This window comes from Corythoichthys intestinalis, chromosome 22, assembly GCF_030265065.1.
Source record: "Corythoichthys intestinalis isolate RoL2023-P3 chromosome 22, ASM3026506v1, whole genome shotgun sequence".
Lineage (NCBI taxonomy): Eukaryota > Metazoa > Chordata > Actinopteri > Syngnathiformes > Syngnathidae > Corythoichthys > Corythoichthys intestinalis.
Window position 1 is genome coordinate 77060 of NC_080416.1, and position 27126 is coordinate 104185.

Sequence of the window (27126 nt, forward strand, 5' to 3'; positions counted from 1 at the left end):
GGTAGATCGACGGAAGTGGGTGTTTTTTTTTTTTTTGTTTTTTTTTTGCAGCTACAGGGAAGAAGACACCGTCGTCATCTGTGGTGGGGGAAAGGGCGAGAACCGTTGTAGGTTCACTATCCTCTTCCCTTCACTATCCACTCGCTCTCTGATTGGCCGAAGAGTCGAAATGCGCTCCCGTGAAATGCCTGTTTAAAAATGTTCCTGTTGTTACTTCTTGCCTTCGCTTAAAAGTGCCCATTTAAAAAGGAAAAGTGATGGATGATACCACACACAGAGTGTATGCTTGAACAAATGTTAAAGTTGTATAATCATATAGCGAGAATAAGGAACGTCACTGACAAGCGCAGGTCCCCGCGAGTGGACAGTGAGGGGAATAGACCCTAATCACAGCCACGCCCCCACGTCATATTGTCCGTCTACTCGTCATGTTAATGATATTAGCGCTTCGTAAATTCCTCCTATTATGGCGTGTTTTTCTGCTCGTTAACATTAATAATCAAAATGGTGAAGTCGTGTGTTGCGGTCGGTTGCAAAAACAGAGAAGATAGACGGAGAGACTTGAAGTTTGACCGTATTCCGAGGGGCCCGGAGAGGAGAGCGAGATGGACTGCTGCAATTCGATGAGAAAACTGGGCTCCAAACGACCACCACAGATTATGTAGTAGTCATTTTATATCTGGTAAGATGCATTTAATATATATTTAGAGGGTTTTGGGCTGACAACCACAATTAAGATCATTGCTAGGCTAATCGCCGACAACATACACTCAGGCGTTGTGAATGAACTACCTGAAAATATATCATTTTAAGGGGATAATAAGACAGTTGTCATACAATTAATTTACAATTTCACTATTGAGGTCAAAAGCCAAAAAATAAATTCAACTAGGACAATCTGGAGTAGTGCTATTGCACTTCATATTTATTACATATTATATATGTATGTAGTGAGAGTGCTATCGCTAAACCATATAAACATTAAAAGCCCTAGCTCCATTGACAAATGACATGAAATACATTAGACTTGACAGTGGATGTTAGCAAGAACAAAAGATTTTGAATTGAAAATTTCGTAACTCACCTTCCCGAGCACAAGATAGATTCCTGCCGAATTTTCGTGGACGAGGACCTGTTTCACCCAACCAGCAGCAAAGTATTTATAAGCCTCAGAGCTCTTAAACTTTTTCAAACTTTCGTGAGAATAGGCAGATTTTGTGTGGACAAGATAGTTGTAAATATCAGGGTAGCAGATGTCAGGCAAAGACGGCGAAGACAGCGGGTCGAAAAACATCGATATAGGCATCAAATATGGATCTGGCGAATGGATAAACGGAAGCTTTTCCACATAACGCCTTTTATGCAACGCATCCAATGAGTTTACAGCATCAGATAGCACCGGGGCTTCCATGAATTGCTCTATAACTTGCACGACTAATTGAAAACACTGAGAATAGGTCTAAAAAATACGAACAATATGGCGGCCGGATACAGAGACACGTCATTTTGTGACATAGGTGAGTAGGGTCTATAGGATAGTGCAGCTACACAGTCACTTGAAAAAGGGCCCGTATTCAGAAACAACAGTATGCTTTGTCCCACATTGTGCTTACAAGGGGCGCGTATCAACATAAATATCTGCTTTGTAGAACGGACGAATAGCGCTTTTCAAGAATATGCAGGCAGGCAGGCAGGCAAACCGATTTGCCCGCCTCACCTGCTTTCTGACCAATGAGCTGACAGAACAATCGCAATAGGGAATCCCGCTCATCTAACTGGTCGAGTCGTCATCGGAGCCTGTAGACCGACCACCGAGACTAGAGTGTGGCAGATGAGCGCGAGTAAAAAAAGGATGATCAAAATCTCTTCTCGCTTTCTCCAGTGTGCTGCATTTTTAAAACATACACCGAAAAAGGCTCAGGACCGTAAGGGTCATTTAAGCAGGTCAGATATCCATCCATCCATCCATCATCTTCCGCTTAGTCCGGGGTCGGGGCGCAGGGGCAGCAGCTTTAACAGGAAAGCCCCGACTTCCCTCTACCCAGCCACTTCAACCAGCTCGTCCGGCGGGATCCCAAGGCGTTCCCAGGCCAGCCGAGACATGGTCTCTCTAGCGTGTCCCGGGTCGTCCCCGGAGCCTCTCGCCTGTGAGACATTCCCGGAACACCTCTCCGGGAAGGCATCTGAACCAAATGCCCGAGCCACCTCAGGTGGCTCCTCTCAATGCAGAGGATTAGCGGCTCAACGCCGAGTCCCTCCCAGATGACCGAACTTCTCACCCTATTTATAAGGGAGAGCCCGGATACCCTGCGGAGGAAACTCATTTCGGCCGCTCATATCCGGGATCTTGTTCTTTCTGTCACGAGCCATAGTTGAGGGTGGGAACGTAGATCGACCAGTAAATCGAGAGCTTTGCCTTTCGGCTCAGCTCCTTCTTCACCACTACGGACCTTTGCAGAGTCCGCATTACTGCAGACGCTGCACTGATCCGCCTGTCGATCTGCCGCTCCCGCTGACCCGCACTCGTGAACAAGATCCCGAGATACTTGAACTCCTCCACTTGGGGCAGGATCTCCTCCTCCCTGACCCGGAGAGGGCACACCACCCTTTCCCCGACAGAGGACCACGGTCTCTGATTTGGAGGTGCTGATCTTCATCCCGACCAATTCACACTCACCTGCAAACCGCTCCAATGAGAGTTGGAGGTCACGGCTTGATGAAGCCAACAGCATCTGCAAAAAGCAGAGATTCAATGCTGAAGTCACCAAACCGGCCCCTCAACGCTTCGGCTGCGCCTAGAATTTCTGTCCGTAAAAATTATGAACAGAATCAGTGACAAAGGGCAACCTTGGCGGAGTCCGACCTTCACTGGGAACAAATTCCATTTACTGCCGGCAATGCGGACCAAACTCTCTCCAGCACACCCTCACCCTCCAAGGACTCCAAAAAGGATGGGTACTCTGAGCTGCTGTCCGGTGCATAAGTGTAAACAACAGTCAGAACCCGTTCCCCCACCCGAAGGAGGAGGGAGACTACCTTGTTGCCTACCGGGGTAAACCCCAACGTACAGGCGCCAAGCCGGGAGGCAATAAGTATGCCCACACCTGCTTGGCGCCTTTCACCGTGGGCAACTCCAGAGAGGAAGAGTGTCCAACCCCTCTCGAGAGGATTGGTACTCGAACCCAAGCTGTGTGTGGAGGAGAGTCCGACTATATCTAGTCGGAACTTCTCTGCCTCACACACCAGCTCGGGCTCCTTCCCTGCCAGAGAGGTGACATTCCATGTCCCAAGAGTTAGCTTCTGCAGCTGGGGGCCGGACCGCCAAGGCCCCCGCCCAACTCCCTACGCACCCGACCCCTTTGGCCCATCCCACAGGTGGTGAGCCCACGGGAAGGGGAACCCACGTTGCCTTTTCGGGCCCGGCCACCGGTCGCTTGACTTCGAACCCCGCCGCCAGGCCTGGCTCCGGAGGGGGGCCCGGTAACTCGAGTCCATTTATATTATGCATCATAAGGGGTCATTTTGAGCCACACTTTGTTTGGCCCCTCACCTAGGACCTTTTTGCCATGGGTGACCCTACCAGGGACTTAAAGCCCCAGACAACATAGCTCCTAGGATGATTGGGACACGCAAACCCCTCCACTACGATAAGGTGATGACTCGCCAAAAAGGCTCAGGACCGTAAGGGTCATTTAAACAGGTCTGATATTCATTTTATTCTAGAATTTTTTTGCAAGATTAAATATAAATTGAGAGTTTTTCTATGTGCTTCCATTTTTCAGGTTTGAATCTATTAAAATAATTCATTCAAAAAAATCAACTCACAGACTAAAAAAAAAATAAAGGGTGATGAGGTGTTCCTCATATTTTTTTTCAGGGAGGTGGCATTCCTACCCATGCATAAGATGATTATTTTAACGACATAACGTGGACTTCCACAACAATCGACACTTCAAGGAAATGTCTAAAAAAAACTATCGGATAATGAGTCAAAACTGCTCTTCGACAGAGTCTGACTTAAAAGATTTGCTTTTCCAATCTTAAAGCATCAAAAATCTGCCACGACTGCCCGGGCTCTTTTTTTCGGCCGGTCGTCGGTGGCGGTCCTTCAAAAGTCATAGAAAGGAGGCAGCGCCTCCTAACCGGCTGGGCTGGAGCGAAAAGTCCCAAAACGGGGACGTCAGCGCCATTTTGTAGTCAAACCAGTGACCGAGGTTTTCCAAACAACAGGACGTTCGCGCGTTGGAGGGGAGGAAAAAAACATTTATTATAAAAGTAACATCAGCGCACAACGGACAGCAAGGCTAGGTGAAGAGGCGGACGGTGGCGTCGGCGCCCGACGAAAAGACCCAAGGTTGCGTGGGGTGAAAGGTCACGTCCAACACGCCCAGTTCACGAGCGACCGCGTGACCTTTCAGAACCTTGACCGGAACGATGAGCGGGTTCTGCAGCAGGTCACTGAAAGGAGAAGGTCGGGTTAGCCCGTGCGCCGAGACGCTCGCTCGCCCGCCCGCTCGCCCGTAGCTACTTGTAAACGGTCCCGTGGCAGACGATGACGGCGCCGTCGTCGGAGCCCGAGGCGAAGAGCGGGTAATGTCGATGGTAGGCCACGGCCCTCACCGCTTTCTTGTGGTGTCTGCGAACGGGACAACGGTGAGCCGGAGAGAGTCGCCGCCGCCGCCGTGCTAGGCCAGGGGTGGGCAAACTATTCCACAAAGGGCCACAGTGGGTGCTGGGGTTTGTTCATACCCATCATGAGGACAGCCTTTCACCAATCTGGTTTCTCACAAGTGCAATCAGTTGATTGCTGTCAGGTGCTTCTTGTTTCCACTGTTAAACTGTCTGTGCTGAATCAGTTGGAACAAAGACCAGGACCCACTGCGGCCCTCGAGGACCGCGTTGCCTACCCCTGCGCTAGGCGCTACCTACCGAAGCATCTTGTAAGGCTTGGTGGAGAGATCCAGGTCAAACCAGCTGAGTCGGCAGTCGTAGCTGCCGCAGATGATGTGATCGCCTACACGCGAGAGAGAGAGTGAGACAGACGCGGCGCGATGCGGCGCGGCGATTCTGATCCGTCCCGTCAGACTCACCTCCCGGGTGGACGGCCATGCTGGAAATCCACTTGGAGTTGGCCTGTAGCTTCTTGGTCATCTCCTGCTTGACCAGATTGTAGATGCGCACGTAGCGCTGAGTGGCCACTAAGAAATAGGGCCGCACGGGGTGGAAGGAGACGCACTGGACCAGGCCTTTGTTACGCCGGAAGGGATTTTGGCTGCGTCTGGTGCTGAGCTGGTGGACCAACACCTGCTGATGGCTGCAGTTGTCCGGCATGACCGAGGCCAGGTAGTCCCCTTTGGCGTGCCACGTCACCTGCTGGACCGCCTGAGACGGGGACAAAAGTTTGGTCAAAGTGGTCGCTGCTGCCGCCGCCGCCGCCAGCCGGGTTACGCCCGCACTTTGGGATGTCGGATCTTTACGCGAACGCCTCTCTGGTGCTCCTCGCCTTCCGCGTCGCTCCAGACGGCGGGCCCCGCCGCCTCGGCCTGCTCGGCCTCCCGGTGAGCGGCCAGCAGACGTTCCGAGCGCAGGACGGTCTGTCGCTCGGCCGGCGACGCCAACAGGATCAGCACCAGCGAGTCCCTGCCGAGCGGGAACGCGTCAGGGTGCGAGCGAGCGGTCGGTCGAAGCGTAACCGGAGCGCCCGTTCCTTACAAGGCGACCGCCAGTAGACACAAAGCCGGGTTGGGGTTCCAACTCACGCTCTTCACGGCTCCCCCCACCTGGACCGCCTTGACGCAGCGGGACGAACTGACCTCCCAGAACCTGACGGTGCCGTCGTCGCTTCCTGAAAAAACGGCCGTCCAGAGTCTCAAACGGCGGTCCCGCCGCAAATGTTATCCCGCTCATTAAACGCCGCGCGGTATCACGGGTCTGAGAATGGCCCGCCGACGAGTTTAGCCCGTCTGCACTTACCCGATGCCAGCCACTGTCCTGACGGAGAAACGCTAATGGAGCGAACCAGACCGCTGTGACCGCGATACACCTGAAGACGGAAAAGCCGAGCGTGACGCCACATCTCTGGGCCGCGTGCCTGCGTGCGTGCGTGCGTGCGTTTTTACCAGCGACTGGGTAGTGGGGAAGGGCTGCAGGTCTTTAGGTTTCGGAAGCTTCGGAATGAGGTCTTCGGGATCCACGTTGACCTACGGAGAGACGAGGGCGGCGTTAGCGAGCTGTCGAGCGGCCGGCCGGTCTCGGGCGGGTGCGTTACCCGCATCTTCCTCTGGCGGGGGCAAAGGTAAAGGTCCAGGCAGCGTTCAAATCTCTCGTGGATGAAGCGAGGAAAGGCGGGAACCTGGCGCAGGCTGGCGAACTTGACGGGAGCGAAAGGCAACTTCCTGTCCGAAGGGTCCTGCTGCTCCCACAGCGCCCGCTGCCGACCCAGAAGAAGGGGCTGAGTACCGGAGCGAGCGAGGCACTTCCGGGCGAGGCCATTAACGCAGGGGTGTCAAACTCATTCTGGTTGGCGGGCCACATTCATGGCAATGCCATCTCACGTGGGCCAGAGCGCTTTATTTTAGGCCAAATCACATTGACGGCGCTACCGCTAGTCCTACCAGTTGAAGTTAATCTTCATTGTCATTTTAAGGATATTCGCCAGTCAACTTTGGATCATTTGCTGTCGATTTGGGGGCATTTCTTCTTCGTTTTGGTGTACTTTGGGGTCACCGCGCTTGATTTGGGGGCATTCACAGTTCCCGTTCATTTTGGTGCATTTACTGTACAAACTGCCCGTCAGGGGCGGGGCCGATCGTACGTTCGACACCCCCGGCTTTACGTACCTCCTCGTCCGTGAACAGGTACTCCGGCGGAGGGTTGTAGGACTCCTGGTGTCCGGGGAGGGGGATCTTGGGGGCGGGCAGGTGCATCCTGTGTTTGGCCACCTGGGAGGAGTCCTCGTTGCCCCATAGGTCGTAGTAGCGCCCCGGGCCGTCGTCCCGCGCTCGGCGGGGCTTGATCCAGCCCATCTTGATGGCGTGGACCAGCTTGGATACCTGAAAGCGGCGCGCGGCGTCAGCGGGCAGGATCGGCGCGCCGAGGGGCGAGCGGAGGCTACCTTTTCCTTCTCGATCAGCGACGGGATGAAGCTGCGCTTGTCGGCCGGCCGGTTGGTGACGGGATGAAGCATGACGTCTCGGGTGAAGAAATCCACCGAGGGCTGGGGACGGCGAGGACGCGCTTTTAGTCGGGCGGCCCACACGGGGGCGCGCCCGGACGGCTGGGCTCACCCGGTACTCGTCGAAGTCGGCGTCTCCGAACTGCCCGCGCTGCAGCCGCTTGACCAGCGCCACCTGCTCGTCCGACAGCACCGTGTCGCTTCCGGTCTGCTTGTCGTGGACCGTTCGCCTGCGCGCAAAACCCAGGGTAGCGTCGCGGTAGCCGCTCGCCGCCGACCGTGGCGGCTCTCACCAGTAATCGGGGTTCTCCATTTTGTCCAAGAACTCGTCCAGCTCGTCCTTGTTCCTGATGGGCTTGAAAATCTTCTTGCCGTCTAAATTGTAGCCGATGTGAGGGAAGTCTTTGTACCACTCCATGGGAATGTTGCCCACCGTGTTCCTGATGTCCTGGCGAGCAAATTTGTTAAGGCCAAACGCGCTCCCCTATACGACGGAGCGGCATCTCACTTCTTCGTCCGACGAGTCGCGCTCGTATTCTTCTCTCCCGTCGTCGTTCGGACCGTCGTCCTGCGCGCGGCGACAGACAGAAGCCATAAGTTGACGCGACACACAAAATAAAAAACGGGAGCGCTAAACGTCACCTCCCGCCGCGCTCGTTCCTCATCCTCGCTGTCGCTCCCAGAATCCTCGAGTCCCGAATAAACGCTGGACTCGCTCTGGGACTCTTCCTCGTCGGCGGACGCATTCATCGGGAACATCTAGGTCAGGTCAAAGGTCTGCGTCAGCCAAGCGTTCTCCAGCGGCAAGTATCATTTCAGCACAAACATCTATTGCAATTAGCTTTTCCCAAAGTTAAATGAACACATTTCTTGACACTGTGATGACTTCCCCAAACGGGATTCATTCATTCATTGGCCTTGCGAGGGCTCCTTGCTTTACGCCTTTTAGGTTAGTTAGGCAGACAGGCGGACAAACAGGCAGGTGTTAGCTCGCTGCTAAAACTACAGCTAACCCTAGCTCCCGGCTCGTTCGTCACCTCGTCGCGGTCGTCCTCGGCGACCCGCTTGCTTTTGTCTTTCTTCTTCTGGCCGCTTTCAGCCACTTTGTCCTCGCCCGTCTTTTCAGTCCGCCGCGTGTCCGCCATTGCTCCGCACGTGAACGAGGCGAGTCGAGCGTGTCCGGATACGTCACAGCTAAACTTTATTGAAACGACAATGAGGACTCAATAGCATTTTTTTTTTTTTTAAGTTGTAAACTGATGAAAATATGTTTTTTTTCCGGAAGCTTCTGGTCAAAATGTATCATTTTTACGTGTTCAACTGTATTTATGTATTTTTTAATGACTTTTATTTTGCTCTGATACCCGTGTTGGTTACATCTGTGCGTGTCATTTTTTTTTTTTTTTTGGTCAACTAATGTTTTTTTGAAGCACATATTTGTATGCATGTAAGTTCAAAAAAAAAAAAAAGATTCCCGGAAAAAAACAAATGAAAAGAGAATAACAATGAGACTCATGTTGATGACGTCACGCATTTTATTTGCAGTCTCATTTTCCTTCCAATGGACACGTAGGAAGATGCTGATCTGATGTTGCTGTTTATAAAGTTTTACATACACAAAATGAGGGTTTCAAAGTCCACTCCATATTTTTGGCTACTTTTAAAATCAAATTTATATATTAATAAGCTTATGCATACAAATAAAGTATTTGAACACTCAGAATTGTCTTTGACCCGTAGGGTTGTGTAGGTATACCTTTGTGTGCGTGTTTTCTAAATATGACAATTGAAGTGCCTTATCATTGAAAAGAATTCTGCCATGCGTAGTACAATGTGCCTCCTTTATTTTTGTTATCACGTGTGTATGTTTTGTTTACAATGCACAAATGTGTATTTTTTGGTGCTGATCTATATTTGAAGAAAAAAAACACGCATGGGAAGATTGTAGATTTTTAAAAAGCCAAAGCAATATTTGACAAGTTGTCAAAACAGACAAAGGCCGGCCGCCAGGTCATAGGGCAAACGTGCACCTTGATGGTTTAGGCAAAAATGTCATCGCATTGTAAATGTACTCATATATCTACATGGTTTCACCATGCCCAAAGCACCTTTTTTAGCCCACATTCACACACCAATTGTGCTGCGGCCGTGCCAATCCGTCAAGGGCAAATTAGGCTTCGGCGCCTTGACCATCGTTGGGAATTGAACTCGAGCTACGAACTGCGCCGCGTCCGCCGATTCAAGTTGATTGGAAATACATAGGAGTCATTTCTCTGCGTGTGTAACCATATTATTTCAATTGATGGTATTATAAACACAATGTGGTGGAATTTCAGTCAAAATGAGAAAACTTGGCTTGAATGCAGTCGCCGGTTCCTTGAGGAGGCAAAACCCAAAGATTCAAGTTGTTTTGCCCCTGTTGACATTGGCTTCCCCGTAGAGCTCCTAACATTTTTGACAGAACCTGAATGGATGAGGAAAACCAAGAATTGACTTTCACTGAACGAGGTCTCCTTTTTGGTGATGGAAAGGCCGAATGGTTCTGCGCAAGTGAAAAACCCCCCTGCACGAGATCCAGGGCAAATTAGGTTTATTCCAGAAAACAAAAGGCACGCACGCACGCCACCTCCACCCCGTTTGACACATGGAAAACAACTTTTGCTCATTAACTTTATTGAAGACGTGTTACTCGGCCCCGGGACCCCCCGCCGCCTGATCCTTGTCCTTCTTCTTGTGCCCCGACACGATGTCGTCGATGCGCAGCAACAAGATGGCCGTCTGCGGACAAAGGCGGCGGTCAGCGACCGCCCCGACGGAAGGGAAGTCGGCGTCCGGTCTCACCTCCACCGCCGTCTTGTACGTCTGCGCCTTGACGGCGAGAGGCTCGCAGATGCCGGCGGCCGCCATGTCGCGGAGGGTACCCGTCTCGCCGTCCACGCCCCAGGACGCGCCGTCCGCCGCCGCGTGCTTGGCCTGTCGGAAGCGCGGAACGGAAGGAGTCAGCCTGGGAGACGGAAGCCTTTCGGTCGGTCGGTCGGTCGGTCGGAAGCCGCCTGCCTACCCTGAGCGAGGTGAGCACGCGGATGGTGGAGGCGCCGCAATTCTGGATCAGCGTGCGCGGGATGACCTCCAGCGCCTGGGCGGCGGCGCGGTAGGGCCACTGCTCCACGCCCACCAGGGCGCGCGAACGCTCTGTCAGGCGCTTGGAGACCGCCATCTCCGCAGCGCCCCCGCCCGGCAGCAGGGCCGGCTCCAGCAGCACGTTGCGGCACACCTGCATGGCGTCCTGCAGGTTGCGCTCCACCTCCTGCGAACGGGCGGCACTTTAGATCGCTCGGCCGCCGAGCGGACTTTCTGGGAGGCGCGCCGGCTCACCGCCAAGATCTCCTTGCTGGCGCCTCTGAGCAGGACGGTGCAAGCCTTGGGCTCCTTGCATTGGGTGACGAAGGCGAAGTACTCGTCGCCGATCTTCTTGACCTCGAAGAGCCCCGCCCCCGTGCCCACGTCCTCCTCGCGCAGCTCGTCGGTTCGGCTGACGATGCGCGCGCCGCAGGCCCTGCGACGACGCCACACGGTCACGTCTCCCGCTTCCTTACCTGCGTCCGCCCGCCCGCCGCCCACCTGGCAATGCGATTATTGTCGGTCTTCCGGACGCGGCGGATAGCGGTGATGTTGGCCTTGACCAGGTAGTGCTGCGCCAGGTCTGAAAGGGGCAGAGCCGTCAGGTCGGCCTCCCGAAGGACCGGCGCGGCGCGTCAAACGCCCACCTGAGATTCCTTTCTCGGTGAAGACGAGATCGGGCTTGACCCGGATGACGTCCTCGCACATCTGCTGGACGTACTCCTCCTCCATCTGCAGGATGCGCGCAAAGTCCTCCTCCTTGCTCATCTCGATGTCGGTCTGCACGCCGGGCAAGGGCAAGGGCAAGGTCAAGGTCCGGCGGCGGGTGGCTTATTTGGCGGCGCTCACCTGGCTCTCGCCCTTCTTGTACTCCAGCGAGCAGTCGAGCAGCACCACGCGCGGCTCTTTGATGAGGCGGCGCATGCGCGGGTGCGTCACGTCCTTGTTAACCATCACGCCGCTCAGCACGCACGAGTCCTCGATGATGCCGCCCGGTACCTGGCGGCGAGGCGGGCGGAAGCGTGAGTCGGCGCTCGGGTCGGCCGAGCGCTCGCCGTCGTACCTTCTCTACTTTGGCGTACTTCTTGATGTCGATCTCCTTGCGGCCGTTGTCTTCCGTCTCCACGGTCAGCACGGCGTCCAGAGCCATGCCGCACGCCAGGTCCGACCAGCGGCTCAGCGCTTTGGTGTTGACGGCCGAGCGCACGATCTTCAGCATGGCCGAGCGGTCCGACGTGTCCACGGGGACGCTGCGGAGACGGGAGCGGTCCGCAATTATGGCCATCGCGTCTCACCTGGGCCGGACCATCGCCCGACTCGACGGCCGATCCGTTCCGACACAGAGGTGGCAAATGAACGGACCCTGAAAATGGACTGGCATTCACGGCCGGCCGGGCCTTTCAGTTGAAGCCAATTGGACGACGACTTCCTTGTCATTTCAGGGTCTGTCCATTTTTCCGGCTGCTCCCTGCTCATTTTGGTGCGTTGACTGCACCAACGAGCCCGAGGCGCGACAATAACTCATGGATTAGCAAAGAAATGGACAAGTACTTGCCTAAATATTTGTACTTCCCAGTTGTAAATAAGGTCCAATTTCGTCCTGATATTTTTGTCAAGTCAAAGTAGGACATGAAGAAAAATCTGCCATTTTTCAGACATCTTACCTCGGCTGCAACAACTCGTGGATTAATAGAGGAGTTGCCAACCAATTTGATACAGTAGTAGACTGCATTTAAGTTGGGCGGCCGTCATAAAAGATTGTTTTTGAAGGAAGTAGTCATCCATTTTGTCTTGTTACATGCCAAAAACAACTTCAAAGTCAATTGAGAGGATCACTGAAAAAAAAGTGCTGCCACAGTTGATCCAATGAAAGGAGGATGAAAGTAATCGATGGCTGCCCAGCCGACCCCCGCCGGCCTACCTGATCTCCTTCAAGGTTTCCAACATGTCCTCCAGGGCTCGCCTGTAGGCGCCGATGACGACGGTGGGGTGCATCTGCTGCTCCAGGAACTGCTCGGCCACCGACAGCATCTCGCCGGCTTGGGGAAGGAGGAGCGTTAGCCTCCGGCGGGGCAAAGATAAAGCGGCTCCTCACCGAGGATGATGACGGACGTGGTTCCGTCTCCGACTTCTTCGTCCTGCGTGCGGCTGATCTCGATCATGGATTTAGCGGCGGGATGCTGCACCTGGATCTGCGGTCACAGAGGCGGGCGCGGTGAAAACGGCGCCGGACGGGGGGTCGACGGGCGGGCGGCCCACCTCTCGCAAGATGGCGTTCCCGTCGTTGGTCATGACGATTCCGCCGTTGGGATCCAGCAGCATCTGCGAAGATTCCGCGCACGCATCGTCGGCGCCTCCAACGGCAGCGGTCGGCGACGCGCGAGTGACTCACCTTCATCATGGCCCGCGGGCCCAGACAGGTCCTGATCACATCGGCGATGGTCTGTCGCAGACGGCGTTTAGCAAAGCGATCCTCTTGAAACAAACAAAAATCCAAGAAGACACCCTCACCTTTGCCGCGCTGATGTTTCCCGTCTGAACCTTCCGTCCAGACTCTCTCTTCACGTTCTGGTCTGCAAGAAAGAGGTCATCTGTTTAATTTGACAGAAGCATTTCCAAATCCTATGTGACTTGATCCAAAGCAATGATTTGATGCTGACATTTAGTAGGTCCCGTAAAATGGTTTTAGCCATGTCGAGACTGATGGTCTCTCTCCCACGGTGACCGACTGGACTCACAAATTTGCTTTCGGTTTATGAAAGTGAGAGCAAATTAGGAACAGTGGGCTAAAATGCCATCAAATGCGGGTTTGTTTTTTTTTCAAAGCGGATTTAGTTCGTCCCAGCCAGCCACCGAGCCCAAACAGATCTCATGTCGTAGGTAGCGATGCTAACGTTAGCAGCTAGGAGCTAACCGAGGCGTCCGGATGACGGCGAGGGTGCGGCTCGGCGAGCCTCGACGGCCACGGACAGTTGCGGCAAACTGCCCGCACCGATGACGCGGGCGGCCGACAGTGGCGAACGGCTCGCTGGCTTTCTTTCGCCGAGCTAGCTTTTGGCTAACGCGGCTAACGGCTAGCTCGGCGAGGCGACTCGCTCAGCACGTGCGCGGCCGGCCGGCGCTTCGGTCGGTCGACCGACCGGCCGACGCTTGAACCTCATTACGGACCCCTTACTCACTGAGAACGAGGACCTGTTGGCCGAACATCTCGAAAGAATGTAGAAGCAACGACGATGACGAGGAAGAAAGACGCCGGCTGACTCGAAAGCTTCTAGGCAGGCAGCAGCTCTCCACAAAGCGGGCGGGCGGATCAAGACCGATTGACGGCAGCTCCGCCAATAGAGTCAGGGAGGAGGGCCTTGTGATCGGGGCGCTAAAGCGTGCGTTCAAACATGTCCAACGTACGGCCCGCTGGCGTGGGTCCAATCCGGCCCCTGGCGCGGTTCTGCCTGACGGGCACCTTGTAGCTCATACATGAAATGCACCTAAATGATCTGGAAGCGACCGGTGTTCTGCCAAAATATCCTACATCGGCGAAACGTTTACATTAGTCGAATTTGAGACCTAAAGTACTACCGTGCGCTCTAAACTTGTTTTGGTTAGATGCATACAGGAATAAGGTACTAAAAAAATGCCTGCAGAAAATACTTCAATGTAGTTATATCAAATAAGGACGGTTTAAACACGCTACGTGACTAATGTGGTCAACTGCTTCAAAGCTAACACAAAAAAACACAATGGTTAAAAGTATGAGAGGGTAATACATGCAAAAAGTATCTTTGAGGCTGTGAAAAGGTTCTAAATAACTCAATAAAAACAAAAATAGTGAGTAATCGCCGCCTCTAACCGATGTGCGCATGAATGCATGCGCAAACGCCCTGAGCATTGTATAACGTTTCGCCGCGTAGTAAGGAATGGCCGAACACCGGTAAATTCCCCGAAATCAACCAAAAGGAACAGAAATGACCCAAAATCAACAGGAATCAGCCCAGAAATGCCAACAGGAAATGATCCAAACTGTACACGAGGTGACCTGTTCGTACCCTAAAATGACAAAGGATTGACAAAAAATGAACTGCCTGCCTGCCTGCCACTGACGACGACAGACGTCCAATTTGGGCTGGCCGTGCGTGGCCCAGTCAATGGCAACCGGCGAGTTGACTTGTTTGGCCCAAAAATAAGAGTCCCATGGTTGCCACCTGTCCCTTGAAATAAGGAACGATCCGAAATTGGGAATTAAATGTTGCGTTCCGTATTGAACTAATACGGAAAATAAATGGATACATTTATATGCATTGTAGGCGTTTGGGGGATGTCCCTTTTTTTCTCTGCCTGTACAGCTTTGGGTGCGACCCGTATTTCCTATTTCTGAAAGGTGACAACCCTATTATGGCGTACCGCACGCTACACGTCACCTCTGCTCATTAATATTCATGACGTTAGCAATCGTTGCTAAGGGGGGGACACGCTACCGTTTGTCCTCAATAGGACATGAATGGAAAGTGTACAAATGAGATGTTGACAGAGCTAAACCTACCAATTCTGTCCGAGGTGCCAAATTCACTGGTAAAGATGTGGAAGAACATACAAATGTTCAGTTAAAGAGATGCTTTGAGTGTCGAGGACTGAACAAGAGCCGAGCAGATCCACACCTTTTTCATGACGACGCTGACAAGAACGTTCTCCTCTTTCAACAAGCTATCCTTTACCCCCATATGCCCCGTCTCTAACCCCTACCCCTTGTCTTAAGTCTCTGACCGTTCTTGGGGGTAGTTTATATTTTGTATAGTGATCGCAAATTCTACTTAGTGACAGCCAACGAACACTTTTCATTTTTTTCCTCAATAACAAATCTTAATTCTATTGATTTATTTACACTTCCCCCTTACTAAAGTTGTTTCTTTACAACAGAAAAGGTGACAACGGTGGCAGTCAGATACCACTTTCATTTTTTTCAAGTCATATTGAAGCAGCACGGCAAAACGCCACGCTCAAAAATAAGTCAAAATGGCTTACCTCTTCGGGGGACGCTGTGGCAGGCAACGGGTCGGGATTGTCATTTGTAGGCAAGCTGATCCATTGTTCACATTTTTTCCTTTGAGTTTTTGATTTCGGGAAACGTATGAAGAAAATATCTGAATCTAGTCGTTTCTAGTTTGATCGGCATGTTCGTTTTTGAAAGGTTACCTGAGAAAACTACAAATGTCATTGTTTGTATGCGAGGGCGTGTCATCATGTCCCGCTTCCGCTTTACGATGCGCCGTCGCGGTCTAAAAATAGCATTCGTGCGGTACGCTATTGCCGTAAACGTGGCCCACGGGCCAAATGAGTTTAAATTTCTTACATCCAATTGTCTTGAGTGATTTCAACAAGACACGTGATCGCTGATTCAACAAAGCAGACAAAAAGGCCATGAACAAAAGGTTGGATTCTCTTTAAACCATAAATAGACCAATGGCTGTATAGAAATGAATTCCAAAGAATACAAATAAATAAATAAAAGGACAGCAATAAATAGAGACATCTTGTAAAGATATCGAGCAGTTCCAATAAAGAAAGAGGTCAATAATCCATCAAAAAGCTTCTGAAATCCAGCCTCTCCAAAAACAATCCGCCGGTCCACTCCGCGACGCGAGAACCAAACCTTTCCCCCGGCATCGCCCGCCGCCATCAGAGTTCCTGCTTGACGCCGCTCGGGCCGGCCCGCCGCCACTGCCGCAGGAAGCCCAGGAAGTCTCGGAGCTCTCGGCCGCCCTGCGACAGACGCGCGGCAGACTTCCTGGAACTCGGCGGGAAACTCGGCGCGTCCCGGCCCGTCGGCCTTACCTGGTAGAGAACGGGCCGGTCCTTCGTGCCGGCGGGAGCCAAGTAGACGGTCGGGTAGCTGAGGACCCAAAGCGGCAATTAACCGCGCCCCTTCCGACGCGCCCCCCCCCCGCGTCACGCCACTCACCCTCGAACGTCGTAGCCCTGCGGCACGTCGTTATCCACGGCGTTCATTTTGGCCACCACCACGTCAGCGTCCGCAGATAGCTGAGAGAGCGGGACGGGCAGAACTGAGCTAATAAAGCCACACCGTAAGCGGGGTTCGGTTTGTTCTTTAGCTAGCGTCAAATTGTGAAAGATGAGAAAGGCGTCTACCGTCTCAGCCAGCTCGGCATAAACGGGTTCCAGCTTCTTGCAGCGAGGACAGGACGGCGAATAGAAGAGAACCAGGACATCTTTGGTGGGCTGGTTGACCACCGCATTGAAGGACTCCGCCACCACCACCTGCGGCGATCGTCGCCTCGTCAGCGGCCGCCCCGCCGTTGGCTTCGCGTCACGCACCTGAACCGCGCCGGCGTTCCCGTCCGGCACCGGCTCGGACTTGACGTAACGCTTGAGGCGACGCGCAAAATACTGCTCCAGAAATCTCCCCAGGGAGGCGCCGTCCCTCCTGCAGGAGGTAGAGGCAGACACGTTAGACGCCGCTTACCGCGGGCGGGCAAGCGAGCGAGCGCCGCCTACGTGAACTCCTCCCGCATGGCGAACTTGTGACCCGCTTTGGTACGGATGGTGACCACGGGAAGGTCCCCGCCGTCCGCCGTCCCCACGCCGAACTCGGCCTCCAGCTCGGCCCGAAAGTCCTCCAGGTTGGCGACGGAGAAGCTCAGCCCGCGCCCCGCGTAGCCGGACGCCACCTTCATCACCCTGGCGGCGACACGCACGGGCAGATCGGTCTTTGAGACGGCCGCCCGGCACCGCCTCACCTGTTCCTCCAGTAGTTGGAGCCCGGGACGTTGTGCCGGTAATCCACGTGGTAAAACGCCGTCAGGAGGTCGCCCGCTCGCAGACGATCTTTATTCTCCAAAGTCATGTGAGGACAAAGGCCGTATCTACGGGGGGGGGGGGGATAACAACTGTGGCTGCGACGGTCTTTCTGAGCGCGGTCGCCGCTTACACGTTGTCTCGGATGAAGCGTCTCAGAGACGGGACGCTGCCGAAATCTCGGAGGACGACGACGCCTTCTTCGAAGGGGTTGGCCAATCTCGGAGGACGGAAGAGCAGGACGCCTCTGAAAGCGGCGCCGGCGCTCCGTTTAGGACGAAAGGCGAGAGAGAGAGCGACGGACGGGAGCGTGGTGCACCGACTCCGATCGCAGTCCGTAGGGTTCGGCGAGCTCCGGACGCGTGGTGTGAGCGAAGCGAAACTGATCCCTCAGAAGTTCCGCCGCCTTCAGGAAGTTGGCCAGACCGGAACTGTCCTCACCTGAAAACACGCCTGAGGTGCGGGTGGGCGGGCGCTCAGCTCGGATTAAAAAGAAGGAGAGGCGGGCGGGCTTTTGCCTACCGACGACGGAAGCGTCGTAGTGGCGGACGAAGGTTCGCAGGTCGTCGTCGCTCAGCAGCCTCAGCGAATCCGGACCCGTCTGCTTGCTCATGTACTCGAAGATCCCCTCTGGCGGGCGAGGGTTCGTGAGTCTCTGACGTGGCGGCGGCGGCGGCGAGCGTGCGCGTTTTGGATTTTACCGGCAGAACGAGGACCGTCGTAGGAGGCCCAGTCCCTCCCGTTCCTGAAAATCTTCAACGTGGGATACCCCGAAACGCCGAAGCGACCGCACGTTTCCGCCTGAGCCGTACAATCCACCTGAGGGGTACGCGTCAGCGGCCGGCCGCTCGCTCGCTCGCTCGGGACCCCGGCCGGCCCATAAATGGGCCCCCGAGGGCTCCCAAAATGGGTCATTTGGACGCCACGGTAATGAGTCCCGGCCACCCAATCTGCTGTAACCACCTGTACTTGACGCTGTCATTGTATCTCTTCTAATTGGTTTATTTCAATGGTTGTCTATTGAAATGTTCCATATATTGAATGGCGGCCTAAATTTTTTCTTGATGCCTTCACTTCTTTGAACAGGAAGTGAGCCAGAAAGGTTCCCAAATTGACAGGAAGTGAGCTAGAAATCGACAGGAATCGGTGGTGAAATTCTACCAAGTATATTTTTGTGCATCCCTACTTGAGGGGTACTTTTGACTACTCGACATTTTTTACTTTTCAAATTTTCACCTGAGTTACTTTTGTCAGTTTTCTCACTGTGAATGGACGATTTGGGTTTCACGCCTCCGTATAGGACCCGTGCAACTATACCGTAACAGAGCACTAGAAGCGGCGAGACGAGTACAAGCGGGATGAGGCCGGTGAACAAGATATACCACTCCACTCTTGTACAGTAGCTGGTATGCTCCTGACCGTTGCTTACTTACAATCCGCCATTGAGCTAGGATGGAGTTTTATAGCTGGTAAACTTCTGTTTATAATGCAGACAATTGTTTTTTTCCCCCCATTCTGCACAATTCTAAATAAAACTGAGCAGTCAACAAACTGTATGGTTCTTTCTTTGAATATGAACTCAGATCTCTGCGTATGCATATTGTAGATATATACACTGTATATGCATATTAGCCTTTTGCATCAGGAGAAATACTTTGACTTGTAAATTTGAAAGCAAGTACTTCTACTTGAGTATTTTTTTCCTGAGATACTTTTACATAAGTCATATTTTTTGCACCTGTATGATCTCTATTTTGACTGAAGTAACAAAAGTGAGTACTTCATCCACCACTGAATTGAGATGGTGAACTTTCTGGGTCGCTTCCTGTCAGCGGTGTACATTCCACCACTGTCCCAATTTTTCCCGTTTTCTACTTGACGATGTGCGCCAAAAGCTCATTTCTTGCTTGGAGCCCCCAAGAGACCCTAGGCATGGGCAGGCAAGGCACGCCACTGAAACGGCTTACCTTTGCCAACTGCACACTTCCTTTCAGTTTGCCGGCTGCCTTCTCAAACTCGGGGGCTAACTTCTTGCAATGCCCACACCTGAAGGAAGGAAGGAAGAAGGAAAGGACGTGAGAGAGGAAAGGAGGTGGAGCGAAATGCACCTGCTCTCGCTCCCGCGTTACCATGGCGCGTAGAATTTGACGAGCATGGTGTCGTGCTCGGTGGCCAGGTAGTCAAAGTCGGCGTCCCCGAGGGCGATCACGTCGCCGCCGCCGCCGCCGCCGCCGGACGCCGACGCGGCGAAAAGCCCCAAACAGCAGACGGCCAGGGCCAAACGCTGCCGAGCGGAAGCCGCCATGACGATCCGATGACGTCCGTCGTCTCGACGGAAGGAGGAAGTGGCGGCTCCGGCTCCGGCTCCGGCTCCGGCTTGAATCGGAAAGATAGACGTTCGGAATATTTTAAGCATTGGATATTTGTCAAACCAAAATTTTCCATTTTCTTTTGCATTCTTTCCATCAGAATCGGAGCACATCAATCTAACTCATGAGCATTGAAAGAAAGCAGTCCCCCCTGAAACTGGTTCAAAATAATCAATAGAACACGTTCTACTTATTTTGTCGACCGTATATCGATGCTGTTATTTTGGATTGTACGCATCTGTCCGTCAAAATGGCTCATTGTGGCAGATGTTTGTAAAGGTGTAAGTTTGAATGAAACAAAAGTGTTGGCACAATAAAGGCTTGGCTTCAACGGTCAATCCTCTCGAAGACCTTCGTGATGACGTGACGTCACGCGTTTCGTTTGAAAAATATCCAAATGAACGCTCTCTAGCGCAAAGCTATCATTCCGCCAGATGGCAGTCACTGGGAAAAAAAATAAAGGTCAGGTAGCCGATGGAGAAAAGAGACAAAGAAGAAGAAGACGAAGATGGAGCCGATCGGAAGTCGTCTCTCCAAAGTCAGTGCTCTTTGTATTTATCTTCAAATGCACCTTATCTCCCATCGCCGAAGCCATGCGTCAAATACGCTCACCTTGGCCAAAGCGGGGCGCTAAAAGCAAATAAACTGGCGGGCGGCGGCGGCGGCGGCTTTTTTCCGAGCGCCTCGCCTCAAAGGCACCGGTGTTCTGCCAAAATCGGCGAAGCGTCTACATGAGTCGAATTTGACACCCAAAGTACTACCGTGCGCTCTAAACTTGTTTTGTGTAGATGCATACAGGAATAACGTACTTTAAAAAATGCCTGCAGAAAATACTTCAATGTAGTTATATCAAATAAGGACGCTTTAAATACGCCACGTGACTAACGTGGTCAACTGCTTCAAAGCTAACACAAAAAACAATGCTTAAAAGTATGAGAGGGTAATACATGCAAAAAGTATCTTTGAGGCAGTGAAAAGCTTCTAAATAACTCAATAAAAACAAAAATAGTACTCTCCGCTTCTAACCGATGTGCGCATGCATGCGCAAGCGCGCTGAGCATTGTGTAGGACGTTTCGCCGCGTAGTAAGCTATATCGCCCTCACGACTCTCGCAGTTCATGGCAATACTGTTCAATGCAAGGGTGGCTTGAGATTTCCATCCCAAACAGGTTTTAAGACATGGGATTTTTTCCCCCTTAACAACGACATATACACATAGGTGGGTCGATCGGGTAGCCAAACATAGGACTCGAGTAGCGTTACTCCCAAAAAATATTACTTAAGTAAAAGTAGTCATTCAAAAAATGTACTCAAGTCAAAAAGTATTTGGTGAAAAGAATACTTAAGTAACTGCTTAACATTTTTTGGGAAACAATGGTATTTTTTTCTGAGCACCAAGTTATTTATATGGACTATTGTTATAATGATACTGTACAATAACCCATTACATAACTACATCAAGCCAAAGAAATACAATACAAAAAAAACATTGAATTCCGACGAGTGAAAAACCAATAAATGAAGCATTATTCGTCCATAGAGCATGACCGCCCTCTGGTGGAGAAAGTCGTTCCGCCATTGAGTAGTAAAGCGTTTCTTCATCATTACCGTCTCCAAATGAAAAGGATTATATCTCCGCTTTTCCGCGGTCAACCCGTCAAATAAGAGAAGCGTTTTTCTTCTTCAAATCTACTCAAGTCAAAAGTATAGCTTAGTAAAACAACATTTTTCTCAAAAAGTGACTCAAGTAAATGTAACGGAGTGCAAGAAACGTCTTACTCTGCATATTGATTTCCTATTCACCCGCCATTCATTTCAACGGCACCATTCGGACCTACCGATTTCCAATCCAGACCCCCCCCCCAAAATCTACAAATCAACAGGCAGTGGCCATGACAATCCAGAATGAGATGAGCTGTGTCACTGAAAATAGAGAATGGACTCCAACGTTTGTTGAATGCACAACTTCAAGACGGTAGCATATTTTCTTGTCTTTCCAAAGTCCAGGTTGTCCCTCCCAATAAGACATTTCCCCCCCCAGGCCATAGGTCACACCACTCTACCATGAAGTCTGCCTGCAAACGTCCCAAAGCGGAAGCGGCCGACCCTCCTTCGCCGCCGACGTCTACGGGTAAAGTGTGCCGACGCGGTCCCCGGCGCGCCGACGCCATTTGATGTGTGCGCACGTCAGACGGCGGGCGCCCCGGGAGGAGGCCGGCCGGGAAGAAGCGCAAGAAGCCGGCGGAAGCGGAGCCGGACGCGGCGGAAGGGTTGCCCGTCGACACGCGCCTCGACCGATCGCTGGAGACCAAGTCCAAGCAACACAATCTGACGAGCGTCAACGTGCGCAACATCATCCACGTGAGCGCGCCCGCCTCCGGCGTCTGTCTCCAACCCCCGTTGACTCCGCCCCCCGCAGGAAGTCATCACCAATGAGCACGTGGTGGCCATGATGAAAGCGGCCATCGACGAGACGGAAGCCGCGCCGCCGTTTGTGAGTCGCCGGTCCAGGTCCGCCGCCGCTCCGGGTCCGCCGCTCGTTTCAACTTTGCGCGACTTCCGCAGGAACCCAAGATGACCAGGTCCAAGCTGAAGGAAGTGGCAGAGAAAGGCGCGGTGAGACTCCTCTGTCCTCGCGGGCGCCGAACACCGCTCCCGGACAAACGTAGAAATCCAAATAGTTTAGTCGTCGGTCGTAAACGGCGATCGCCGCATTGTCAATTTCCCTCCAGCTCATCCCCGCGTGGAACATCTCACCCATCAAAAAGAGCGACGACAACGGCGAGGTAAGAGTCGAAAGCCGCCGGGGGCCCGTGCCGTCGGTCAGCGAGCGGCGTTTTGGCCCGCAGGTCCGACAGTTCGCGGACATCCCGCTGGCTGAGGAAGATTCCTCCGACGAAGAGTATCGTCCCGACGACGAAGAGGAGGACGAGACGGCCGAAGACGTGAGCGAAGCCGCCGCCGCCGCCGCCTCGCGCGGCTCCGTACCGCCTCGCTGACGCTACTTCGGCGGGCAGACGTTTCAGGAGAGCGACTTTGAGGGAGCGGCGTCGCCGAGGCGCGGTTCGGACGCCGCCGACCAGGTGAGGCGGTCCCTCGCGTGGCCGATCGGCGACGTCACACGGCTCTTCCCGTCCCGCCCTCAGAGCGGGAGAGCGGATCGCGACGTCGCGGGGCCACCGCCCCCTCCCTCGACCGACAACTTCCTGGAGGAGCTCCGCGCCGTAGAGGCGGAGCTGGCCGTGTGCGCGGAACCCTACCGGATGGAGCTCCCCTACCTCCCTCACCGTACCGACGCCAAGAACGGTCTTCGGCCCCCGGAGGACGCCGGCGAAGGGGGCCTGATGGCGTACCGAACGCGCTCCAAGCGCCCTCTTCGGGACGTCCCCCTAGGGAGGCTGGAGGCGGAGCTCCGGGCGCCCGACATCACGCCCGACCTGTATGACTGCGGCGCCGCCCCGGAGGACAGCGACTGGACCGATTGGCTGAGAGGGCTCATGACCTCGGAAGGCGGCGACGACGGTGAGCGTCGCGTCGCCGCTAATAGCGGTACGGTAGAGACGCGCCCCCGCCCGACCGTTTTTTTCTTTCAGAGGAGTGCGACGACGAGGACGACCCCGAGTACAACTTCCTGGCCGACGTGGACGAACCCGACCGGGAGGATTACCGCGACGACAAGGCCGTACGCATCACCAGTGAGTAGTAAGCGCGCTAAGGCCCGACGCTTGAGCGCCCGCCTGCCTCAAAACGCCGCCTCGTCCCCGTTCCGCAGAAAAGGAAGTCAACCAGCTGATGGAAGAGCTCTTTGAAACGGTGAGACGCGCAGGCGTGCGTGGACCGAGCCAAGAATCTGACATCCGTTTTAGTTGAAAGAGGACGCGGCGGGCCGGGAAGCGGACGAGGACCGCCGCGAGGAAGAGCGGCAGCCCCGGGAGGAGGCGCGCCCGGCTGCCGCGACCGATCCGCCGGCCGGAGAGCGGCTTACGGTCAAGCGACAGCTGGCCTACCTGCGGAGCGCGCCGCGGAGCGCGCCTTGCGAGCGCCCGCTCAGGCTGGACGGCAAACACAGACGCGCGCTCCGGCAACAAGTGCAGCAGGTAAGCCCGCTCAAACGGCTCCCGCAAAGAGAAGCGACACCACGCGCCCGTTTTGTTGCGTCAACTCATTTCCATCGGCGACCCGCTTCGATGGCAATCGCGGGCCGGCCGTCGACGGCGGTGAAATATGAGTGCCCCTGTTGTAATTGATGGAGTGCTAGCACTAGCTAAGATCTGGCTGTATTTGCGTGCAGCACGTGCAGCTGTTGCTTCAGATTCACCTCCTGACGTCACCGGTGGAAGGACTCGGCGACGAGGCCAAAACCACTCGACAGTTTTTGGTAAGGAAGACCGGCTCGTTCGGTCATCGAGATCGGGGTAGGACGAGCGCTCGCCGTCATTCGTCGCTTCCGAACCCCGATCCCGACGAAGGGATGGATTTAGGTCGAAAAGTTCATATTGTGGAATTTATCGCCGCGCGGGACCTGACGCTCGTCCTTCGTCTGCCACCTCAGTTCGAATTAGACGCGTTGGCGCAGAGGGGAGAGCTGACGACGCCGTCCGGGCGGGGCAGCGCATTCGGGGCGTCCAACCTGCGGGGGGCGCTACAGCTGCTGGAGGAGCTGAGAGAGCGCCCCGTGGCCCTCGCCGCCCAAAAGTGCACGCCGGACGCACGCGGACAAAGTCGGGACGGCTGCATCCCTGGCAGTTTTTTTTTTTAGTCTTATTTTTTTTATCATGACGCGTGACTTTTTTCCAGTGCGGAGTTTCCCGACGATGCCCGCCGAGCTGGCGTGGATCTTTGCCACGCGTCCCGTCTTCCTTTACCCGCAGCTTCTGCCGCGCGTCAGCCTGGATCCTGCTCATTTCTGCCCCCGCAGGAGGGCGGGGTTCACCGCGGCGGAAGACCGGTAGGCCGCGTCCGTGCGCCCGAGCGTCGTCGGACCGTTGCAGCGCGTCCTTTCGTGTGCGCAGACTGCTGGCGCTGGGCTTGCGGAACCTGGCGGATTCGCGCGACCCCGTCCGGCTGCTGTGCGACTTATTGCTGGCCAAAAGTCTGGTTCAGGCGAGACGGAGGATCCTGCAGTGCTGCCGACCGGGAACCCCCCACAACGTTGTCAAGGTAACGCCGGCAGGAATTTGTTTTTTTGGGCTCCTACATTAAAGTCACGGGTGCACGCAGGAATTCCGACACAAGGGGGTCGTTCCTCACGTGGCGCCCATGTGCGTTGACGTCGCCGAGTCAGAACGCCGTCCCCCGGTGGAGAGAGATGTCAAACTCATGCCCCTTTGGCTGCTGGTGAGATAACTCCTCCACGCCCGCCGGCCGCCCTCCCGCCTACGTGGTCTTTGCGTTTCCGTCTCCCAGAGAAGTCTTCCCGTGATCTCGAAGCTACGCGACCCCGCCGCCTCATCGGCGACGGAGGCCCCAGACGGCTCCGCCGACGCCCTCTATCCTCCCCGCCCGCCCCCCGAGCTCCGCTTTCGCCCGGCCGGATTCGTTCGCCGCGCCGCTCTCGGACCGTCCTCGGCCGCTGGAAACGACGCGACTTCCCCTCGCGCGCTCCAGGTATGCCGGCCAGGCCGGAGCGGGGGGCACCTACAGCCGCTCGCGAGCGTGCAGAAAATCATCGGTCGGCTTCCTCAGGAAGACCCGCCGCAGGAAGGCTCGTCTCTTGCCGCCGATCGACACTCGCCGGGGGTTTTTGCCAAAAACGTCTCCTTGGGCGTCAACGGGGAAAAGACGGTGGTTTGGACGCGGTGAGGCTTCGTCGTCGCGCCGGCGCGATCCGCCTCCCGTCTCATCTCGTCCCTTTCCGGCTCCAGAGAAGCGGACCGTCTCATTCTGACGGCCTGCCGGCAGGGAGGCGCTGCGGGAAGGACGTTCCGCCGAGTGTCGGCTCAGTTGGGAAACAAGACGGCCCGGGAGGTGAGGGGGGGGGCAGTTTCCGTTCCGTCCCGTCGTAACGCCCTTTCCTTTCAGGTGAGCCTTCGTTTCCGCGACCTCCTGGGTCTTTTCCGCGTGACCTCGGCGGCCGCGCGCAAGCCGGAAGAACTGGCTCTGCCCCCGCTCAACTCCGGTTCCTGAGAGGAAAGACCTTTCCCAAAATGTTTGCTTTTGTAAATAAAAGTCGGATAGCTTTTTACATTCGGTCTTCCTTGTCCGTGAATAATCCTGGTACTGTCCCGATCGCATCTGTTTTTGCCCAATGGAGGATCTGCCGATCCCAGGGGTGAAAAATAGCACCTTATCTTTCTGTCTCAATTCAAGTTGACATTAAAAATGCTCCCAAATCAACAGAAGGTGACCCCCGGATAAACAAGAAGTGACTTTATCCACCATAGCAAAAAGACTAGTCCAATTTCTCCACCAACAGCATTTTCTAGTTCTTTGTATTATTCCACCCTAAAAGCAGGTGGGGTCATTGAGAGTTGAAAAGTACGAGAAGGCGAGCGCACGAATAGTCGAGGACCGACAATTACACAGTATTTTCTACCGCGAAATGAAAAGGATGATTTCAACGGCGTACCTGAACTCAATGATGGGCTTCTCATGGACGTTGAATGAAACGATAGCACTAACGCAGACAACGAGGAGCAAGCCGCTCAGCTTACCTTTCCGGCATCCTCGGATGCCGTCACAAGTTGCGACGGATCATCGTGGCTTCCTAAAAGAAAGCAGAGCGCATGCACGCCGTTTCTTACTGAGAGGAGGCCATTTCAAGTCAAAAATGAAAGAGCAAGCCATACCTAACTTGGTGGATGAATGGAATTCCTACGAGCAAGTGCTGGTCTGATCGTGATGTTTGCTGCGTGTCAACCAACCACGTTGTAATCTTTAGTACTATAAGTGTACATACAGCGTATCACAAAAGTGAGTACACCCCTCGCATTTCTGCAGATATTTATCTTTTCATGGGACAACGCTGACAAAATGACACAATGAAAAGTAGTCTGTGTGCAGCTCATATAATAGTTCATTTATTTTCCCCTCATCATGCGACTGGTGTTACTAGGTCCAGGTGTGCATAGGGAGAAGGGTGTGTTCAAATTTGTAGTGCACCTCTCACACTGGTCACTGAAAGTTCCAACATGGCACCACATGGCAAAGAACTCTCTGAGGATCTTAAAAGAAGTATTGCTGCGCTACATGAAGATGACTAAGGCTACAAGAAGATTGCCAAAACCCTGAAACTGAGCTGCAGCACAGTGGCTAAGATCATCCAGCGTTTTAAAAGAGCAGGGTCCACTCAGCACAGGCCTCGGGTCGGTCGTCCAAAGAAGCCGAGCGTCGCGTCCAAATGCTTTCTTTGAAAGATCGTCGCAGGAGTGCTGTCAGCATTTCTGCAGAGATTGAAGGGGGGGGGTGTCAGCCTGTTGGTGCTCAGACCATATGCCGTACTCTACATCAAACTGGTGTGCGTGAAAAGCCAAAAGCCCGCAAACATTTTGCTGAAGACATGTCAACAAAGCACAAGGATTACTGGAACCATGTCCTATGGTCTGATGAGACACATTCATTCGTTTGGTTCCGATGGTCTCGAGCGTGGGTGGCGGCAACCGGGTGAGGAGTACCAAGATAAGTGTGTCATGCCCACAGTCAAGCATGGTGGTGAGA

General features: G+C 54.0%; 4 protein-coding genes across 9 annotated transcripts; 1 reads left to right on the plus strand and 3 right to left on the minus strand.

The window, feature by feature from the left end:
• Window positions 1–4242: 4242 nt before the first annotated feature.
• On the minus strand, window positions 4243–8379 carry bop1 (BOP1 ribosomal biogenesis factor). Its single transcript, XM_057828519.1, has 16 exons — window positions 8212–8379; window positions 7817–7933; window positions 7683–7742; window positions 7468–7622; window positions 7287–7404; window positions 7115–7216; window positions 6840–7052; window positions 6269–6430; window positions 6120–6200; window positions 5974–6043; window positions 5713–5845; window positions 5457–5640; window positions 5091–5382; window positions 4930–5014; window positions 4529–4636; window positions 4243–4458 (listed from the first exon to the last, which is right to left on the minus strand). The coding sequence occupies exons 1-16, from the start codon at window positions 8317–8319 to the stop codon at window positions 4305–4307; spliced, it is 2142 nt and encodes a 713-aa protein (XP_057684502.1). The 5' UTR covers window positions 8320–8379; the 3' UTR covers window positions 4243–4304.
• A 384-nt stretch (window positions 8380–8763) lies between these two features.
• On the minus strand, window positions 8764–13854 carry cct3 (chaperonin containing TCP1, subunit 3 (gamma)). The gene is made up of 14 exons (XM_057828522.1): window positions 13474–13854; window positions 12806–12867; window positions 12687–12737; window positions 12554–12616; window positions 12390–12486; window positions 12216–12333; window positions 11358–11544; window positions 11144–11293; window positions 10942–11074; window positions 10796–10877; window positions 10550–10730; window positions 10236–10481; window positions 10016–10147; window positions 8764–9952 (listed from the first exon to the last, which is right to left on the minus strand). The coding sequence occupies exons 1-14, from the start codon at window positions 13499–13501 to the stop codon at window positions 9860–9862; spliced, it is 1623 nt and encodes a 540-aa protein (XP_057684505.1). The 5' UTR covers window positions 13502–13854; the 3' UTR covers window positions 8764–9859.
• Window positions 13855–15713: 1859 nt separating this feature from the next.
• LOC130910891 (protein disulfide-isomerase A3-like) lies at window positions 15714–20083 on the minus strand. Of its 3 annotated transcripts, none has more exons than XM_057828521.1 (13): window positions 19231–20076; window positions 19069–19147; window positions 17803–17920; window positions 17624–17731; window positions 17425–17554; window positions 17235–17348; window positions 17044–17169; window positions 16802–16984; window positions 16622–16730; window positions 16436–16564; window positions 16248–16327; window positions 16121–16178; window positions 15714–16048 (listed from the first exon to the last, which is right to left on the minus strand). In XM_057828521.1, exons 1-13 carry the CDS (start codon window positions 19581–19583, stop codon window positions 15965–15967), a joined length of 1671 nt encoding a protein of 556 aa, XP_057684504.1. In that variant the 5' UTR covers window positions 19584–20076; the 3' UTR covers window positions 15714–15964. The 3 variants fall into 3 exon arrangements, 2 of the variants coding, with proteins under 2 accessions (XP_057684504.1, XP_057684503.1); XR_009061931.1 differs by having other exon boundaries at window positions 15960–16048; window positions 16248–16355; window positions 19231–20082; XM_057828520.1 differs by having other exon boundaries at window positions 15714–16178; window positions 19231–20083.
• gon4la (gon-4 like a) lies at window positions 19245–26779 on the plus strand. 4 transcript variants are annotated; one of them, XM_057828515.1, is made up of 22 exons: window positions 19250–20008; window positions 21324–21445; window positions 21512–21601; window positions 21662–21831; window positions 21890–21964; window positions 22036–22086; window positions 22203–22256; window positions 22320–22415; window positions 22488–22553; window positions 22617–22992; window positions 23064–23165; window positions 23243–23283; window positions 23337–23567; window positions 23762–23848; window positions 24023–24191; window positions 24268–24418; window positions 24483–24630; window positions 24691–24807; window positions 24877–25077; window positions 25156–25268; window positions 25335–25437; window positions 25492–26776. In XM_057828515.1, the coding sequence occupies exons 3-22, from the start codon at window positions 21535–21537 to the stop codon at window positions 25594–25596; spliced, it is 2523 nt and encodes an 840-aa protein (XP_057684498.1). In that variant the 5' UTR covers window positions 19250–20008; window positions 21324–21445; window positions 21512–21534; the 3' UTR covers window positions 25597–26776. The 4 variants fall into 4 exon arrangements, 3 of the variants coding, with proteins under 3 accessions (XP_057684497.1, XP_057684498.1, XP_057684499.1); XM_057828516.1 differs by having other exon boundaries at window positions 21354–21445; XR_009061930.1 differs by lacking the exon at window positions 21324–21445 and having other exon boundaries at window positions 19245–20008; window positions 21478–21601; window positions 25160–25268; window positions 25492–26779.
• Window positions 26780–27126: the final 347 nt, after the last annotated feature.